Source organism: Salvia hispanica, chromosome 1, assembly GCF_029641045.1.
Source record: "Salvia hispanica isolate PSC_SH4W2 chromosome 1, Shi_PSC_v1, whole genome shotgun sequence".
In the NCBI taxonomy this organism is placed as follows: domain Eukaryota; kingdom Viridiplantae; phylum Streptophyta; class Magnoliopsida; order Lamiales; family Lamiaceae; genus Salvia; species Salvia hispanica.
The window spans coordinates 67,354,088-67,374,608 of NC_142692.1; the positions used below are offsets into that span (position 1 = coordinate 67,354,088).

The following is a 20,521-nucleotide window of genomic DNA, read 5'->3' on the forward strand; positions in this document are numbered from 1 at the left end:
CAGATATAATAACAATAAACTGTTACATTGTGAGTTGATATATGATACATATGTACTTCACCATGGTCAATGGAAAATTAATGTTATACTCCCTCCGTCCCGCTTTAGCAGTCCCATTAACTTTTCTGCCCTGTTTTTGTAAAAATGATAAAAAATAGTTAAAGTCGAGAAATAGTAAAGTAAGAGAGACAATAATATAGAGAAGAGTCTTATCTACATTATTGTCTCTTTTACTTTACCATTTCTTGACTTTAACTATTTTTTACCATTTTTACAAAAAGAGGGCAGAAAAGTCAATGGGACTGCTAAAGCGGGACGGGGGGAGTATACATTATTGTTAAATATGTTTCGGTTTTGATAATCATATTCGACACCCGAAAGGCACATTATGCTCAAACTTGAGAGGCAAAGTTGTATGTGTATGTAGTGCGCGTGTGCATGTAGTGTTTGTATTGTCAATATCACGAACTTTGACTGAAGTCCGAAATTTTAGACGAACTTAAAACTTGGTTGTAAATAAATAAAATAAGGAAGATCTTCACCATGTCGTTTTCTCTATTTCCCTCAAAGTTGGTTGCTAAGTAAGCACTTTCAATATCATATTCTACTTCAATCTCTCTTCATCTTTAACAACAAGAAATAACTCTTTCAATGACCCCTTTCTATGAGCCTGACCAAATGTTTATAACGACAAATGATTATCTCATATTCAGTGCAATAATGATCTTAAAAACACAGGCAAATAACAGAGCTTCTTTAGTGTAAATTAATTACACGTATTTCAAATTACAAACATCTATTTTAGGTGCATGATACAGTGCTCCTAATATTTCAAATGAGACTAGTTTTTATGAACGGACGGATGGAGTAATAGATGAACATTTCCATATGGAGTAGTATAATTTTAGTTGCATGATACATTGCTCCCATGCTTTTGTCTGTTTGAATCGGAATAAATATGTTTTAAAATTTAAAGTGTATGTTCCTGCGCAGATAAAATCAGTATATCTTCAGAGCCAATTGGTAAAGGGAAAGCAGCTACAGCAATGCTTTCCAGAGTGAACCTATAAATCTCTAACTCCATTCAGCGAACTAACTCAACCTTGAATCTACAATGACGAGCGAAAAATTAAAATCCAAGCATAATCTCTGAAACTCGAGGGGTAAGCAGTTAATAGGGGCGGAATTTCCTCGCATCTCGCATCTGTTGTATCCGCTTTTTATCCTGCTCGAATTTACTTTGCAGCAACATGATCTCTGCATTCAAACCAGACACATTTCAGTACGAGAAAGTGAGTAGCGCATCACATAATTTTCAGAGCCTAACAAACCAATTATGTCCACCTACGTGTTCGGTGGATGATAGGCGAAGTACTTCAGGCTTCGTGTTCAATCTCGGGTCAGGAGCTGTAACATGGAGCTCAAAGAAGCAAGGAGTAACAGCGCTTTCGACTGCAGAGGCAGAGTATGTGGCTGCCACTTCTTCAGCTTGTCAAGGACTGTGGTTGAGAAGAGTATTGGCTGATTTCGAGCAGGAGCAGAAGCAGGCTACTGGAATTTTCTGTGATAATCGATCAACTGTTGCGATTGCAAAGAATCAAGTTATGCACGGGAGAACGAAGCACATCGATATTAAGTTTCACTTCATAAGAGATTTGATTAATGAAGGGGTCATCTCTTTGAAGTTTTGCAGCAGCCTTGAGAACTTGGCTGATATTTTCACCAAATCGTTGTCTTCGGAGAAGCACGTCAAGTTCAGAAATATGCTCGGAGTGTGCAATTATGAATCAAGGGGGAGTGTTGAATGAAGATTGTTGACTCATAATTGACAGCTCAAGCTTATCGTGACTTAGTCTTTGTTAGCTTTCAGCATTCCTATTTCTTAGCTAGTATTGTTTAGATAGTGTTCCTGATTGTTAGCTATTTTTAGTTAAGATATTTTGAACGTTGTGTTTTTAGAGGGCTTATAAATAGCACCTCGCGTTAATGGAATAAATAAGTCCTTTTGAGTCATTCTTCTAATACACAAAGGCTGCGTTTATTTCTTTCTTCTTGCTGTACTCTGCTTTCTATTTCCAACAATATTTACATGAATTGAAATATTCGGATCAGAATTTTCCCTTGAAGAAATTTGGGAAAGCACTGATTTCCGGTGATCAAAACCAATGACCCTAATAACAAAAGATGTTGAGTTAAACCAGTGCCAACTTCATGTCCAGAACTCCCAGTTAGACGTTAAAAGACATTCAGTAACATGTGCAACTATATATGACTCACGTGGATGATGTTCGCAAAGGAAAACCTTTCGGACCCAAAAAGTCTAAAAAGTAGCACGTCTTCATTCCTTCTATGCACAAGTCATCAACGCTAAATAAGCATTACAACGAAAGAAGACTATAACGGAAGATATATACAGTGGCAAGGTTACACAAATGTTAGTACGCCTGTGGCAACTCATCACCAAAAAAGAGTGGATCAGGTCCTGAGTCACACCTACTTGTATCTCTGATACAACATTCTGGTGAAATGCAAGTATATCCACTAAACTTCAAGCATGTAAAAGCAGAATGCAGTATAAACATCAAAAATAAATTCCCCACAACACCACCATACATTCTCTGATTGTGATTATCACCAACTATAGGTGATGCACACACGAGATTTAGTACTACTATATTACCTAAATTGATCGAAAATAGGAAGTAGGAATTTCTGATTTCATTTCCGTCTAAATCGAAAAACGTGAAACATAAGCTCAATCACAATTATCATCTCACTTCAACACACATGTGCTGAGTAACAACAACAATGCATACTGCTTAAATGCTGTTTCCACATCATGATTGAATACTAAATGCCATTTCCAACTGTACACCGCCAGATAATACCATAAATTCATGACGAAGACAAGCGCACTTCAAGCAGATTAAAAGCAGAATGCAATATATCCTAGAGTCCTAATAACACAACAATACTTGGAGTAGTTTTTATTCTAATTTTCATCTTTTTTCTTATAGATGAAAACACCATATATCACAAATGAAAACTCATCCCAAGAGATGATGAGTATATTAGAGGAAATTATAGCTCATTAAATTTATAAACCCCACACAAATTGCTTTATACAACCAATTTGAAAATCACCAACTAAGTTCTTGAAGGTTTCAATTTACAAGCATCAACCAATGACTTTAGCTAGGGTTGTGAATCCATCATGCCACCTTATAGTTCTTCCACCAGTCTGTTCAACCTGGTTCTTGCCAAACACATTTAGAGGGCTGCCACCAACCCTAATGCAGTTGAAGCCTGTTGAAGCAACCAATACTCTCATAATGCTATGTATATATTACTTTCATCTCGCGATAAGTGATACATTTATTTTGGGCATGCAAATTAAGAAAATGGTATTTGATGAGTTAATTAGATAAATGAAGAGAAAATAAAGTAAAATTACCCCAAGTTGACTACATCTGGTTTGTTCCTTTTCTGCACCTCTGCATTCTCTTGACTTATAATGTGTATCTTCTTGTGTAGTTCTAAATTTTCTTGTTGAGTGAGGTTTGCCTGAGACAAGAGTGATAAGTTTATTCAAGAACATTACACAGTTGGAGATATGTGGACTTCTCACAAGGATATATACCTTCATGTGTAGCTCTTTGATCTCCTCCCTCATCGTTTGTTCCTACCAGAGAGGAATATTAGGGTTAGGTACAATCTCATTTATTGAAGTGTACCTGATATGTGTAAAGAGACTAATCATACTGATATTTAAGTTGATATCTTTTTATTTTATATTTTCGATATATAAATATCTGAATAGTTTTTACCTTCCTCGTTCGCACTCCTTTTAGACTCTTCTCAAGTTGATTTTCCAGATTTTGGAGGCCCTCAATGCTCAATCCTGAAAGCTCTTCTCCTAAAAGCTGCCTATACGAACGCACCGGGAAAATGCATGTGGTATGCTTTTAGGACATGTTTGATATGATAGAATGTCATAAAGGTAGAACATATGAAATGATTGACAATCTCAAAATAATTCATCTACTTAGTATGCATAAGTATTACAAATGGAAACAATAACAAAATTCATAGAGAATAATATTGTGTTGGAAAATATTATGGAAGGGTATTTTTTTTTGTCAGAATAAAATTTAAAAGACAAAGAATTACTACTAATTAATAATTTAATACCATGGGTTGGAGAATGAATGACTAATTCTAATCTAGTAGGAATGATAATTCCAAATAGATACCAACATATTCTACCAAGCAAAGAAATGCGCAACTTTATAACCTAGTCAGATAAACCATGATGTTTGGATTTGTTCACAATTGTTCTACATCAATTTTTTGGTAAAATGGTACTATTTGATATAACAGTTAGGAAATCATACATGAACATCATTGTCGGTGAGTTAAACAATGTTATTTATTCATACATAAAACGGCGTGGTTTGGTTGAAACATCAACAATATATATATTACAGACATGAGTCCACATATTTTCGCCGTGGGATGGTCGCGAATAAATCCAAAATTTATGTTTTTTGGGAATGATATATAAAGTTGTTGGACATATCATAATTCGACCAAACATTATGATTTTTCCGGCCGTTTGTCCTTGATTTTCATGCACACACTTCACTCTATTGCTACATATGGAAATTTGGACATACCTGCGGCATTGTTGCAAGTGCTGCAGCTGCTGCCTCAAGCTTGATGCTTCCCTCTGCCAAAACTGCAATAAAGACAAAATCGATGATTAGTGAATCGGCCACATTTCTGTTGACACTAAGGCTATGTTGAACCCAAAAATCTTGAAAGGTCTTCAAATGGATTATTACCTACACATAACACATGTGTGCAACTAATTATAGCATCTATTTCAAATAAGCCATATTATATACTATGTCTTTCTACGAAAATAGTCTTAACAGTGAATGACATATATAATTTTTAATGCAAAATTGGTAAAGTAGTGATAGAGAAAATATATAAGTGGTTGAAGTATTGCAAGTAGAAAATGACACTCGTGAGAAAGAAACTTAACATAAATGGATCAAGAGTAATTTTGATGAATGCATGGACAAAAATGGAAAAACAAGACTATTACTTCGAGGCAGTATAATTTAGTTTGATGAAAACTCACTACTGAAATATCCTTTAACTAGCCCAATGTTGTAATGGAAGGAATGGAACATCAATTGTGTCACAAAACCTAGTTTGATCAGCTGGACGATTTGGTAAATTATAACAACCTTTTTATTTAAAGCTAGAACCCTAAACTCCAAATATACTAGTAGTACTTTCTAGCAAAAGGGCTTGTCATATGACTCATATTGATATAGATTCATTAATCCCATTAGTCTTCTCTAGTTTTAGGGCATATAACATATATTCACTTAAAATTATGATGGTATCAACTTTACTCAATCATGACCTAAAATATTCACAATATATTGCTTTTCTTGAAGATGCAATTCACATATTATTTCCATTGTTCATTTACAAATTTTATTCTAGCAGAGAATTAAGTGAGAAGTAATAACATGGTAGTAAATCAGAAAATTATAGAATAAGTGTACCTTGATCTCAGAAGTAGGATTGATGAGATGATAATTGTCCTCTGTCAGCTTCGTGTATCTTTCTATCACCGATTTCATACTGCTAAACATTAACACCACATGATGAGGATTGATCATATCATATAGTTCGTGTTCCGAACTTTTTAGCATTTTTCGAAAAGGTTCATTTCTTACATTTTCACTTGAAAAAAATCATCTAATGTCGAAAAAAGTTTGATTTACGTTGTGCCTTTGGCGATGGAGCTGAATTCTTAGTATATATTGCAAATTCTAGCTGGTCAAATGACTCGTTATTTCGTCATGGGATTCTATAAGACGGTACATGAATCAACTTTTTAAAACATTGGTTTGGTGGATGCGATATACTCCCTCCGTCCCACAAAGATTGTCCCATTTTTTCATTTCCGTCCGTCCCACAAAGTTTGTCCCATTTCATTTTTTATCTTTTTTGGTAGTAGACCTCATATTCCACTAACTCATTCCTACTCACACTTTATTACTATAAAACTAATATATAAAAGTAGGACCCACGTTCCACTAACTTTTTCAACTCACTTTTCATTACATTTTTTAAAACCCGTGACGGGTCAAAGTGGGACTATCTTTGTGGGACGGAGGGAGTATAAGATTTATAGGATATAGGAGTATATAGTAGAATATAAATAGTTGCATTAATATATGTTCATGTTGTGTGTAGATTAGATTAATTGATTGTTGACATTTTTTGTTTATAGTACATTGAACCACTAAAATGCAAAATTAATGAAGAAAAAAAATAGAATTTTCTTATAATCTTGTAAAATATATAATGAGGATTTTTCGAACATTATTCATATATAGGGATCGATGAGTTCATGTATGCATGTGATTTTCTAAGCATAAATATGTTATTTTTCTGATCGACTTTTCGGAGGTATCTGAAAAGGTAGCAAACAAAAGAAATTGATAAGTTATGGGTTGAAAATTAAAAAGAAAAAAGTGTAAGGCTAAACGCATCGTTTAGATCTGAATCAATAGCATTTAAATTCACTGTAACAATTTCAAATTACTACTACAATTCTAGCCATTATTCTAGTAAATGTATTCATTCCATATATTTGCAATCATACATATATTAAGAAGTAAAACCAAATACCAAAACATATCGATTTTGAAATGATATTAAGATGTATGCATAGTAATTAATATTGCAAATTTAATTAAGAGAGAAAATGAACCTGGTGCTTGCAAAATCATAGAGCTTCTCTGTGCTTGAGAACACAATCAATCCCACTTCAGCATCACACAAGATTGACAACTCCTTAGCCTTCTTGAGCAGCCCACTTCTCCTCTTCGAGAAGGTCACCTGCCTGCTCGTCGAGTTATCGATCCGCCTAATTACTATTTTGCCCCTCCCCATCTCCTCCCCCAACACCAATTCTAGGGTTTATTCTTCAGCTTCCTACAACAAAGTAAAGTCAAACATATGAATGCAATTAGGTGGGACATGATACATATGTTTGAAGAAAATTTTCAAGAAACTAAGGGACAATTAGAGGACTTACTAATTTGGAAAACAACTCCCTTTGGAAAGAAAAGGATTTTGGGACAATTGTTCTTAGCTTTATGTGGAAAGGAGGAAAGTGGTTTCAACAAAGCCAAACTTCCTTACAAAAAACTAGGAGCATTTTTTTATTTTAAGATAATGTTAAGTGTATTTGACGTGTAGCTATCGTGTGTTTTACAGGTCTGTCTGATCTAGAACATTCGAAACTGTATTTAATCGACTACTTGCCAGCTATTCTGATGGATACCACGTGTTTTGCAAGTTTGTATGATTGGACACATACGAGACTGAGTTAAATCGAATACTCGCTCTAATATTCTGAAAGATATTGAGGTGTGTTCAATTAAATATCAAATTAAACCTTAAATGAGACGAGAAACCAATTAGGGTTGAGCAGGTGGATATTCACTCTTGTACTTGAGAGAGTTAAATATATAAGTGATGTGTGACTACCTCGTACATACATAAATTGGGAAAACCCCTTTTTTGATTAGGTGGGATTGGTTTGTGCAAATGATTTAGAAAATTGATGCCGCTGTCTAGCGAATAGATGATAGACACGTGTATGTATATAAGTAGTGGCTTTTCTTATCATAGTTATCGGGTACAATAGTTTAATGGAAATGTACAAGCGTGACATGTGAGATTTTGAAAATTCTTTGAGTGTTCTTTTGTTTTTTCTATTATTTGGCGAGTACCATAAATACAGGCTGCAATTTAATTAGTACTGCAATATAATTAGTTGAACTAAAACAATCGGACTACTATTTTAATTAATTATTAGTAGTGATTGAATAATTAATAACATGATTAGGCAACAACTTAATGTTGGCGTTATCGAGACGAAATTCACTTGAATATATTGAAATTTGAATAGCTTAATAAAGCACTTAAATTTAATTAAGCGACTTTAGATTCCTTAAGGCTGGATTTATTTATAACGAGTTTAGTTTGCAATGTACTTTTGTTTTCCTATTTACCCAATAATTACTACTCCACAAATCGAAATGTTATTTTGATGACTGATATAACCTGCTGCATGCCCCGAAATCGAAATATTCCACATATCTATTTTCTAGATTTTGTAGTAAATTAATGAGAATTTAATATATTCATCCTCGTACATAAACTAACAAAGAAGAAGTACACAAATTAGTACGCAGCTCATAAATTGATATCAGGAGTCTGCTCCGGCTATAAACTGTCTGCCACTAAGCTAATGATACATGTTATATTTGATGCAATATTAAATCTCAAAGAAATTTACCAACGGGTCGTAGCGCAATTGGCAGTACGGAGCTGAGGTGACCTTGAGGTTATGGGTTCAAACCCCACCACCCGCTAGGAGACTTTCGGCCTTAACCTGCAAATCTGGTCAAACAGGATTAGTCGGATTTTGCCAAATGTGAGTTCGGTACACCTGTGGTCAAACCAATTAAAAAAAAAATACAATGTTCCATTGATGGATATGAATATATGATTTAATCCCATATGGTAGTAAAAAAAATACCCCCTCGGTCTAGGATTATGTCTAGGATTATGAGTCCCATTTTTTCATTTTTATACGTCCGTAAACTACAGGAGTCCTGATTATTTTTTCTTATATATGGTAATAGAATTCATATTCTATTAAACTCATAATTTATTTAAAAATAATATACAAATAAGACTTATATTTCATTAACTTTTCTTACCCTTTTTTAAACCTCATACTGCAAAAAAATTGACACTCCTAGTAGTAGAGAAATGAAATAACAGGCTTCTCAAGTGAATAAAGTTAAGCCTTAGAAATTTATAACCTGGGCCGTAGGTTCATTTGGTCTTTTGATAGCTGGGCATTATTTAATTTATCTTTGGGCCGAAAATTTGAATAAATATAGGGAAGCCCAATCTCTTGCAAAGTACTGCTCCCTCTGTCCCATAAATTATCACACTTATGGGCACAAGTTTTAAAAAGTGTAAATAAAAGTTGGTTGAAAAAGTTAATTGAATATGGGATCCACTTTTTTATATTGGTTTAATAATAAAATGTGAGTGAAGTGAGCTAGTAGAATGTGAGACCTACTTACCATTTATGGTAAAAATTGAAGTGTGGCAATTATTGTGGGACAAAACAAAAATGGAAAAAAGTGACAATTATTGTGGGACGAAGGGAGTATAATTTAGTTAATCAAAGTTATAAATAAGTGAAGACGGTATATCATCGTTTCACTCTTTCCTTTTCTTTATAGTGCAATAAAAAAATGCTCAAGCCACCTAGATAGCGAGTCTCAAGTCATGTCCAATAAAAATCAACAACGAATCATCTAACGTACTAATAAACAAAAATCACAACACAATAATAACTAAGTTTAACCATAAGCACAGTCAGATAACATAAAAACAGAAAAAGCAAGAAAAATGCAACAACGATCACCATCAAATCAAACCATAGGAGACAAGCTTATTGTCGAACACCGGCTTTGGCACAATAAACACTTTCAAGAAAGTAAAAGTGTGAAGCAAAATATATCATTGTCTCCAAAGTCAAGAGTCCCTCATCTCTTTATGGATTCTCTCTTTACATTACGCTAGTCTACCTTCACTTAGTCAGCCTTCCGATCCTACTTAAATTTGCTCCTTCAAAATAAGTGATGAGAGATAATGATACGATTGTAAGTATTAAATCAAATAATTTTGTTGGAATATGTGATTTGTAGTAATAACTGGTTTGTCAATTGAATTAAGTTGAGCCATAGAAATTTATAAATCGGGCCTAAAATATTTTGTCACATTAAATTTCTTCATTTTGATCTTTTACAAGCTGGGCTTTATTTAATTTCATTTCGGGCCGAACAATATAGGGAAGCCCAATCTCTTGCTAACTAAAGAACTAGTAGTAGATATATTACATAAACGTTTCACTCTTTCAAAGGGCAAATCACAGCCTCACAAGAGACGAGCCTATAGTTGAACACGAACTTCAGCACAACAAACACAATCAAGCAAGCAAAAAGAGTGACTAGCAATATTACATTGCCCTAGTTTATACCTTCACCCGGTCAAATCTCTGAATCTACCGTTGTGGTTTATTGATGAGATAGTAATATGGTTGTAGGGCAGTGATGCAATGCAAACTAACTCTATATAGTGTACAAACTCCAAACTATGTTCTAGACTGTTAAAAAATGTCAACAAATGACAAAATAACAACAAAAAATGTTTACACATTATCAAAACAATGTCAACACAGCATCAACCGTTGACATTGTGTTGATATTTTTTGTTGCTATTATTTTATTATCTGTTGACATTTTAAACGGTTCAAATTATAATTTGAAGTTTGTATAATATTTAGAGTTTGCATTTGATTACGTTCCTGTCGTAGTTGAAGGGATAGTCGTTACTAATGGCCCAATCTCAGCTAGTTCTCATCTTATTCTAGTTGAAGGGATAGTCGTTACTAATGGCCCAATCTCAGCTAGTCCTCATCTTATTCTAAAATACAGTAGCTTTCCTAATTATATTTATTAACTCGGTAGCTAAAAGAACAAGTCACAAGTTGAATAAGATTCCGTAGAAAAAGTCCTTGATTAATATGTTGTGGGTTCATACCATATTTTATTATGTATATCAAGTGGATCCACTAACGCATTTTTATATAGTATTATCACACTAAAACTATCGCATTTCCTAAAATATAAATAATATAATTTTTATTTTTTTTTCTTTTTCTCACTTTATCCTCTATTCACTTAACTCATGAAATAATAATCACTATATAAAATTTCGTATCAAAAAATAAATATAAATATTTTAAATTTAATAGGATATCCTCTATTCAATTAACTCATGAAATAATAATCATTATATAAAGTTTCGTATCAAAATAAATATAAATATTTTATATTTAATGGGATGAATATGAAGTAAGAATATCAAAATTATTGATTTCTTTTTATCAAAATAGAAATAATTTATTTAACTTTAAACGTGCTAGTAATAAACTTGATTATTACGAAGAACGAAAATGAAAACATGCAACCAATAATAGTGCAAGTGATTGATTAGAAGACTTTGGCCAAGAAAATGAAGAAGAATATTAGTCCAAGAAAAAAAGTTTTCATTTTTCCAAACTCATTCAACGACGAGTCGGTGCCTATCTTCACAGTATCCTATTCCACAAGTTCAGTTGAATCGTTCATTACCCAATTCTCTCTCAGTTTTAACTTAGCATAAATTTTTGAAAAAAAATGTAAAGAAAAATGAATGAAAAAGAGTTATATAAATTAATTTTATAAAAAGATTTGAAGTAATTAAGGTATGAAAATGGATTCAAATTAATCAGTAAGGTCTAGGACTAGGGGTGTATACTTCCCCCTCTATAAAATATTGTCCAAGTTTAATTTGGTGCTAGTTTTAAAAAATGTGAACAAAAGTGAACTGAAAAAGTCAGTGGAACGTGGACGTAAAGAGTAAATGGAAAGTAGGATTTGTTTACCAATAAAAATAAAAGTAAAAAGGAAAGCAAAATGGAAAAAGTTTACGGCATGCCAAAAATTCAATATAAGTAATTACGGTGTATAACAAACTTTTATAAAGGAATGTGATCAAATGAAAATTCTAAATATTGTACAAATTCTAAACTAGGATCTGGACCATCGAAAAATGTCAACAGATAAAAATAACATCAACAAGAAAATGTCAACAGAATTTTAACGGTAGTCAATGATTGATGTTGTGTTGATACTGTATTGACATTAAAATCTTGAAATTTTACATTGTTGATATTGTATTAAAACTGTATTGAAGCAGTGTTGAGGAGGTTTGAGTATGCACAATATATAAGTTTGCATTTTATCACTACCCCTTTTATAAAATCTTTCGATAAGTCAGACGGATTAAGAAAAAAGGAGTATATGAATGGTTATTTTTATCCATTTGGCGCGTTAAAGACTTTATATAAGAGGTGAGGTTTCCACAGCAAAAGCAGCAGCAGAAGCTATCCATCAATGGCGCCTTACTGTTCAATTTCAACCTATCTCCTACTCCTTCTTACAACCTCCACCGCCTCTCCTCTCTCCTTCAACCTCTCCCCCATCACGCGTGATCAGGACAGCGTGCTCAGGTTTCAAGGCAGCGCCTACATATCCCCAGAAGGACTCCAGGTCACCACCAACGAGAAGAGCAGCAACGGCACCCAACTCATCGGCCGCGCCACCTACGCCGAACCCCTGCACCTCTGGGACAAGGCCACCGGCAACTTGACCGACTTCAACACCCATTTCTCCTTCGTCATCCAGGCCACCGGATGCGCTGCCGACGGGCTCGCCTTCTTCCTCTCTCCGCTCAATTCCACGATTCCGGCGAAATCCTCCGGCGCCGGCCTCGGCCTCGCCCCATGGTCAGCCGCACATGCTCCTCTAATATCCCAAGTCCCATTCTTGGCGGTCGAATTCGACACATTCTCTACTTCTGAGTTCAACGACCCGCAAGGCCAGCACGTGGGGATCGACGTGAGGTCTCTGAACTCCACCGTGTATGCGCCGTGGAGAAACAATCTGACGGAGGGGAAGACAACTGATGCTTGGATTAGTTATAATTCTTCAAACATGAAATTTCGAGTCACTTTTAATGAGTTTAATGTACAGCCGCCTCAGTTGTCACGTATTGAATACACTGTAGATCTCCGGACTATTCTACCGGAGTTTGTCGAAATCGGGTTCTCTGCAGCGACTGGAGACTGCTTCCAGACAAACAATGTCAGATCATGGAGTTTCAGTTCCACTCTGGATCTGAAAATCGAAGATACGCAACGTAATTTCACCGGCCCTAACCCTAAGTATAGGCGCCCACCACCTAATAAAACCGGCCCTGTCCCCGAACCGGTGGGAAAACCGGTCAGGTTGATTGCGGCTTTATCTATGGCGGCAGCAGTTGGGCTGGTTTTGGTGGGATACAGGCTATGGAGAAGGAAAAGAGGAGGGAGAAATGGGGATGTGGAGGATGAGGACGAGGAGGAGGACGGGGATGTGGAGGATGAGGACGAGGAGGAGGACGGGGATGTTTCGGCTATGGAGATGGATTTTCAGAAGGGGAGTGGGCCTAGAAGATTCTCCTACGGAGAGCTTGCGGCCGCCACGGGTAATTTTGCAGAGGAAAGCAAGCTGGGTGAGGGTGGCTTTGGCGGCGTCTACCGAGGCTACTTGAAGAATCTGGACTCGTACATCGCGGTGAAGCGGGTTTCCAAGAACTCGAAGCAAGGAGCAAAGGAGTACGCATCGGAAGTGAAGATCATCAGCCGGCTACGCCACAGGTATAAACGTAAATCGATAGTGTTGTCTGTAATCAGAAGCGATGAATTTGGTCGTTTTTCACTTTCAAATTTTCTCAATTTTTTTTAAACCGATATCTTTTAATTAGAGGTGTTTAAATGGTTCTCGGTTAACCGAAATCGGAACCGGAACCGGCCGGTTAATTGAGGAACCGGAACCGGAATCGGTTCTGGTACCGGTTCCAACTTTTTAAATAAAACCGGTTCCGGTTCGGAACCGGAACCGACCGGTTCCTAACCGGAAACTGGATTATAATTCAATTTTATTTTTTTATAATTTAATATACTAATAAATCTAATTTAATTGGATTAATTTTGAATTAAAGTAAAATAATTTAAAACATTGAGTGATTTTTAGATTTAAACAATGTTAGATTTGCAAGTTCTGTTTTGTGAAGTATTTAAAATGATTAAACCGTGATCCTTTGGAATCTGCAATTATTTCCCCAATCCATTTTTATGAACTATTTACAATGAGTAGGACATTATAAGTTTGTTTTTAATTTCCAAAAGAACTTTTACAAATGCAATATCATTTCATATGATAAAAACTTAACTCTATAACAAATTTATGTAATAATTCATTTAACATGAGATTTTAACTTGTTTGTGAATAATTTATTAACTGTTCCTTTATAAACTAAAAAGTCACAACAAGATCAATTAGTATTGGAAATTCCATTGAATATTTGTTTAGCCAAATAAAGAGAAAATGGAATTCAATTTTAAAACTCATTTTTTTAAAAAATTGCTAAAGTTTAGAACTCCATTTTTTGCATTAAAAAATTATTAACATAAACTAGTCCGACCTACTACATTTGGCATCACTCTTATCAATATATATATATATACACATATAATATATATATATATATATATATATATATGAATATTATTGTATTGTTGGTTTGTATTTTTTTTGTATTTATTTGAATTTTTAGGTATTACTCCCTCCGTCCCCGAATACTTGACACAGTTTGCCATTTCGGTCCGTCCCCGAATACTTGACACAGTTCACTTTTTCCATTTTTGGTAGTGGACCCCATATTCCACTAACTCATTCTTACTCACATTTATTATAAAACTAATACTTTTAAAGTAGAACCCACATCTCACCAACTTTTTCAACACACTTTCCATTATATTTCTTAAAACCCGTGCCGGGTCAAACCGTGTCAAGTATTCGAGGACGGAGGGAGTGTCATGTGGGTCCTACTTTTATATATTAGTTTTATAATAAAATGTGAGTGAAAATGAGTTAGCAGAATATGGGGTCCACTAACAAAAATGGTAAAATTGAAAGGTGACAAATTTTTAGGGACGGATGGAGTATATTTCTAGATGTTGGATTATTATTTTTTTAGTGTTTAACTATTTAAAATTATAAATAAATTCGGATTAAAATTACACATCAGTTCCGGTTCGGAACCGGAATCGACCGGTTCTTAACTGGCCGGTTCCAAACCGGAATCGATCAGTTCCGGTTCCGGTTCCGATTTCGATTCTAGAATTTATGAAAATTTAAAACCGGTTAACCGGTCAATCAGTCCGATTAGAACCGGAATCGGCCGAATAAGCAGGTCTACTTTTAATAATGTGCAAAACAACATCACTAAAAAATGTTGGTTTTGTACAACAGGAACCTAGTACAACTTATAGGCTGGTGTCACGAGAAGCGTGAGCTCCTTCTGGTGTATGAACTCCAACCAAACGGCAGCTTAGACTCTCACCTCTTCAACCGGAAAAATCGTCCACTGAACTGGGAGACACGGTTCAAGGTTACGCGGGGGCTCGCGGCGGCACTGCTATATTTGCACGAGGAGTGTGATCAATGTGTGGTCCACCGAGACATCAAGTCAAGTAACGTCATGCTTGACTCGGCCTTTAATGCTAAGCTAGGCGACTTCGGACTAGCCAGGGTCATCGACCACGACAAGGGGTCGCAGACAACGATCATAGCCGGCACGATGGGCTACATGGCGCCCGAGTGCATGATGACGGGAAGGGCGAGCAAGGAGTCAGATGTGTACAGTTTCGGGATAGTGGCGCTGGAGATTTCGACAGGGAGGCGACCCATATCGGGGCAGGTGAGGACGGTGGAGTGGGTGTGGGAGTTGTACGGGATGGGGCGGCCGTTGGAGGCGGCGGATGTGAGTTTGGAGGAGTGTGGAGGTTATGATGAGAGGGAGATGGAGAGGTTGATGGTGGTGGGGTTGTGGTGCGCGCATCCGGATGACGGGCTTCGCCCGTCGATGAAGGAGGTGGTCCGACTTCTAGAGTTCGAAGGGGAGTCACCACCTCAATTGCCGCCCAAAATGCCGGTACCTACCTATGGTGCTCCGCCGCCGCCATCTAGTGTTGCGTCTTTGATTTATGCATCTAATGCAACTTATTCGTCTTCGGGTTATAGTCATGGCTTTAATGCCACTTCTTCTTTTGGTGCTTCTGTTGATGCTTCTGCGGCACTATTGCATTCGAGATGAGGTGATGACACGACCGTGAATCGATCGGTTGGGGCTAAAGGGGTGTGGTCTTACGTCAGGAGACTCTCAATTCGTTTGGAGATTATGAATTTTGATTATTTTACGTTATTTTATTTATTCGTGACTCTTATTTGCACTTGGGACTTTTTGACCCTAAACCTAAACACTAAATCATTTATTTTGTTTATTCTTTGAGATGTAAACAATCTGAATATGTTGGAATAATGTCATATGCACGTACTCACATTATAATAGGTATTTTGATTTAACACTACATATAATCAAATGATATGATTGCAGAAGTGTTCAATAAGTTCAATACCTAGCTAGCTTAATGGACATCCATAAACCATGGGCTTTTGTGGCCCAATATCCAATGCTGAGTTGTTCACATTTTGTTGGGCTGGACTGTCTGGTGTTTTGCTGGGCGGCTTAATGTAAAGAAGAATTTGCCCATTACTGACAAGATTAATTTGGTAATTTGGGCCATTTTAATCTTGAATGACCAGTCCGATATTGATACAAAATTGTTTTTATAATAAGAAATGATCGAAACCTGTAGGAATGAATGTATGTAAACTCATGAAATTTGAACCAATTCAAGTTTATCACATGTTCTTTCTGTTCCGGTTCAAGTAAGATGTGTTTTTTGGACATGAGATTTTAGGATATATTGTCACTTTTGAAGATAAAGTTGTACTTGTACCTAACTTCCCATTGTCAAAAAAAAAAATTGGTTTCCTTTAACCATATTCGTTCACTAAAATAGTCTGTTTGAAATTTTAGAAATTTTTTACCACACATTACTCTACTAATAACGAGTCTACTAATTCTACTAATACTATTTCAATTACTCTTCGTCATTTTCTCTCTTACTTTACAAATTTCGTATTAAACATGTAGTTTCTTTGTACTATAAATTCTGGTAATTTTATGTCTATAAAAGATGAGTTTGTTGTAGTGTCGAGGGATTATATACATGATCTATGAATAGTGCTGCGATAACACATGTTATATTTGATGCAATATTAAAACTCAAAAGAAATTTATTGGCCTTCTTTATTTTTTTGCTGGATACAAGGTTCCATTGATGGATATAAATATACGATTTAATTCCATCTGGCAGAAAAAAAAAATACTCCCTTAGCCCAGGATTATGGGTTTATTTTTTCATTTTATACGTCCGGGAGTCATTGTTTTTTTTTTATATTATAAATGATAATAAGATTCATATTTTACTAAACTCACAGTTTATAAAAAATAATATACAAATGATACTTATTTCCATTAACATTTGTTAGTATTTCTTAAAATTCATATAAATGATACATATTTCCATTACCTTTTCTTAGTATTTCTTAAAATTCATACCGCGAGTAAACGAGACTTCTAATTAATGGCAGAGGCTTTGTCAAGTGAATGAGTCTTAGAAATTTATCTGGGCCGTAGGTTCATTTGGTCTTTTAATAGCTGGGCATTATTTAATTTATCTTTGGGCCGATAATTTGGATACATATACGAAGCCCAATCTCTTGCAAAGTTTAATTTAGTTATTCAAAATTATAAATAAGTAAAGATGGTGTATCATCCTTTCACTCTTTCCTTTTTTTTTTAATGCAATAAAAACTGCTCGAGCCACCTAGATAGCGAGTCTCAAGTCATGTCCAATAAAAAAATCAGCAACGAATCAACTAATGTACTAATAAGCAAAAATCACAATACAATAATAACAATTAAGTTTAATCATAAGTACAATCAGAAACAGAAAAAGCAAGAGAAAATGCAACGACGACACCATAAGGTTAAACCATAGGAGACAAGCCTATAGTCGAACACCGACTTCAGTACAACAAACACTATCAAGCAAGTAAAAGTGTGATGAGCAAAATATATCATTGTCTCCAAAGTCAAGAGTCTCTCATCTCTTTGTGGATTCTCTCTTTACATTACGCTAGTTTACCTTCACTTAGTCGGCCTTCCAATCCTACCTAAATTTGCTCCTTTTACTAAGTGATGAGAGATAATGATACGATTGTAAGTATTTAATAATAAAAAAAATGATATAAACTATGAATAATAATGGAGTACTACTCCTATACCTGGGTATGAATTCCACGAGGACGGAACTTTTCTATTTTTAGTACAGTTAATTTCAATTCATTTGATTTTTATGCATTGCATATTAAATCAAATAATTTTTTGGAATATGTGATTTGTAGTAATAACTGGTTTGCCAAATGAATTAAGTTGAGCCATAGAAATTTATAAATCGGGCCTAAAATATTTTGTCACATTAAATAAGTTCATTTTGATCTTTTACTAGCTGGGCTTTATTTAATTATTTCACTTTGGGCCAAACAATATAGGGAAGCCCAATCTCTATCTAAATAAAGTAGTAGTGTATATATTACATAAATGTTTCACTCTTTCAAAGGGCAAATCACAGCCTCTCTAGAGACAAGCCTATAGTTGAACACGAACTTCAGCACAACAAACACATTCAAGCAAGTAAAAAGGGTGACTAGCAATATTACATTGCCCTAGGTAACACTTGGTCGAATCTCTGACTCGACATGAATCTACTGTTGTGGTTTATTGATGAGATAGAAATATGGTTGTAGGGCAGTGATGCAATGCAAACTCTATATAGTGTACAAACTCCAAACTATGATCTGGACCGTTAAAAAATGTCAACAGATGACAAAATAACAACAACAAAAAATGTTTACACAGTATCAACACAACATCAACCGCTGACATTATGTTGATATTTTTTGTTGCTATCATTTTGTCATCCGTTGACATCTTCTAACAGTTTAAATCATAGTTTGAAATTTGTACAATATTTAGAGTTTGTATTTGATTACATCTTTGTCACGTAAAAGGGACAGTCGTTGCTAATGGCCCAATCTCAGTTATTCCTCATCTTCTTCTGAAGTACAGTAGCTTTCATAATGAAGTGTTTCTTAACTCAGTAGATAAAAGAACAAGTCACAAGTTGAAGAAGATTCCGTTGAATAGTCCTTGATTAATATGTTGTGGGTCTATACCATATTTAATTATTTATATCATATGGATGCACTAAATGTGAGGCGTTTTTTTTATAGTATTACTATTATCCTATTAAAAATAACACATTTCTTAATATATAAATAATATAATTTCATACTTTTTTTCTTTCTCTTACTCTAAAATGTAAAGAATATAGTTTCAATTTTTTTTTCTTTCTTTTATTTTATTCTCTATTCATAACTCATAAAATAATAATCAATATATAATGTTTTGAATCGAAAAATTAATAAAATATTTTATATTTAATAGGAAGAATATGTAGTAAAAAAGATCAAAATAATTGATTTCTTTTATCAAAATAGAAATAATTTACTTAATGCTAGTAATAAACTTTATTATTACGAAGAAATAATTGTTTTTTGGGTGTGTTTGATTGGCGTGTTTGTCTGTGAAAAGGTGTGAAAAGGCGTTTTCATTGTTTGGCAAATCTGGTTCGCCGTAGAGTGAAACTACGAATACACCGGAAGGTAAGTAAAAGCAATAAGAAAAAGCAATTTGTTAATAAATTATTTATTTATTATATATGAATTTGATCAATAAATAATACTACTTTGCATAATGCAATCTAGCAATAAATTCTACTCCCTCCGTCTCAGATAATTCATCCTAATTTTCCATTTCGGTCCGTCCCACATAATTTGTCACATTTCACTTTTACCATTTTTGGTAGTGGACTCCATATTCCACTAACTCATTCCTACTCACATTTTATTATAAAACTAATACTTTAAAAGTATGACACACATTACACCAACTTTTTCAACTCACTTTTCATTACATTTCTTAAAATCCGTGCCCGGTCAAAGTGACCCGAATTATCCGGGACGGAGGGAGTATTAACTATTGTATTATTGTATTTGCATTTATCAATAAATTGTCGGCCATCAATAGTTCTCATTTTTGTTGCTGTTTTCTTATTGTTTTTATATATTACTCCCTCCGTCCCCGAATACTTGACACGGTTTGACCCGGCACGAGTTTTAAGAAATGTAATGGAAAGTGTGTTGAAAAAGTTGGTGGGATGTGAGTCCTACTCTTAAAGTATTAGTTTTATAATAAATGTGAATAGGAATGAGTTAGTGGAATATGGGGTCCACTACCAAAAATAGAAAAAGTGAACTGTGTCAAGTATTTGGGGATGGACCGAAATGACAAACTGTGTCAAGTATTCGGGGACGGAGGAAGTAATTACTAATGGATGCTTTGAATATATCATGTCATGTTATTACATTTTTCAGTGTCTAATTTCTCACTAATACTTTTATTAGTATTTCTTAAGAAGATTTGAAGAATTAATCATTTACTATTAAAATTTTATTTGGTAGTGGTATATAATAATACATGTATTAATTTCTTATATTTATAATTTATTATATTATATTTATATATACGAAATTGAGGATAATTGTGTGATTTGCACACACAACACATGTTTGCAAACAATATAACCAAACATGTTGTACTCAATTGGTCATAACTCAACTCAACAAATCAAACACAACCAAGCAAACTCAAACACTGA

The 20,521-nt window shown here is 34.6% G+C and overlaps 2 protein-coding genes across 2 annotated transcripts; one reads left to right on the top strand and one right to left on the bottom strand.

Annotated features, from left to right (window-relative positions):
• Window positions 1–3,178: 3,178 nt before the first annotated feature.
• LOC125217525 (MADS-box transcription factor 23-like) lies at window positions 3,179–6,984 on the bottom strand. Its single transcript, XM_089062304.1, has 7 exons — window positions 6,803–6,984; window positions 5,586–5,664; window positions 4,677–4,738; window positions 3,828–3,927; window positions 3,641–3,682; window positions 3,455–3,564; window positions 3,179–3,290 (listed from the first exon to the last, which is right to left on the bottom strand). Exons 1-7 carry the CDS (start codon window positions 6,982–6,984, stop codon window positions 3,179–3,181), a joined length of 687 nt encoding a protein of 228 aa, XP_088918430.1.
• Window positions 6,985–12,122: 5,138 nt separating this feature from the next.
• Window positions 12,123–16,058, top strand: LOC125220631 (L-type lectin-domain containing receptor kinase IX.1-like). Its single transcript, XM_048122787.2, has 2 exons — window positions 12,123–13,426; window positions 15,084–16,058. The coding sequence occupies exons 1-2, from the start codon at window positions 12,123–12,125 to the stop codon at window positions 15,925–15,927; spliced, it is 2,148 nt and encodes a 715-aa protein (XP_047978744.2). The 3' UTR covers window positions 15,928–16,058.
• The last annotated feature ends 4,463 nt before the right edge of the window (window positions 16,059–20,521 follow it).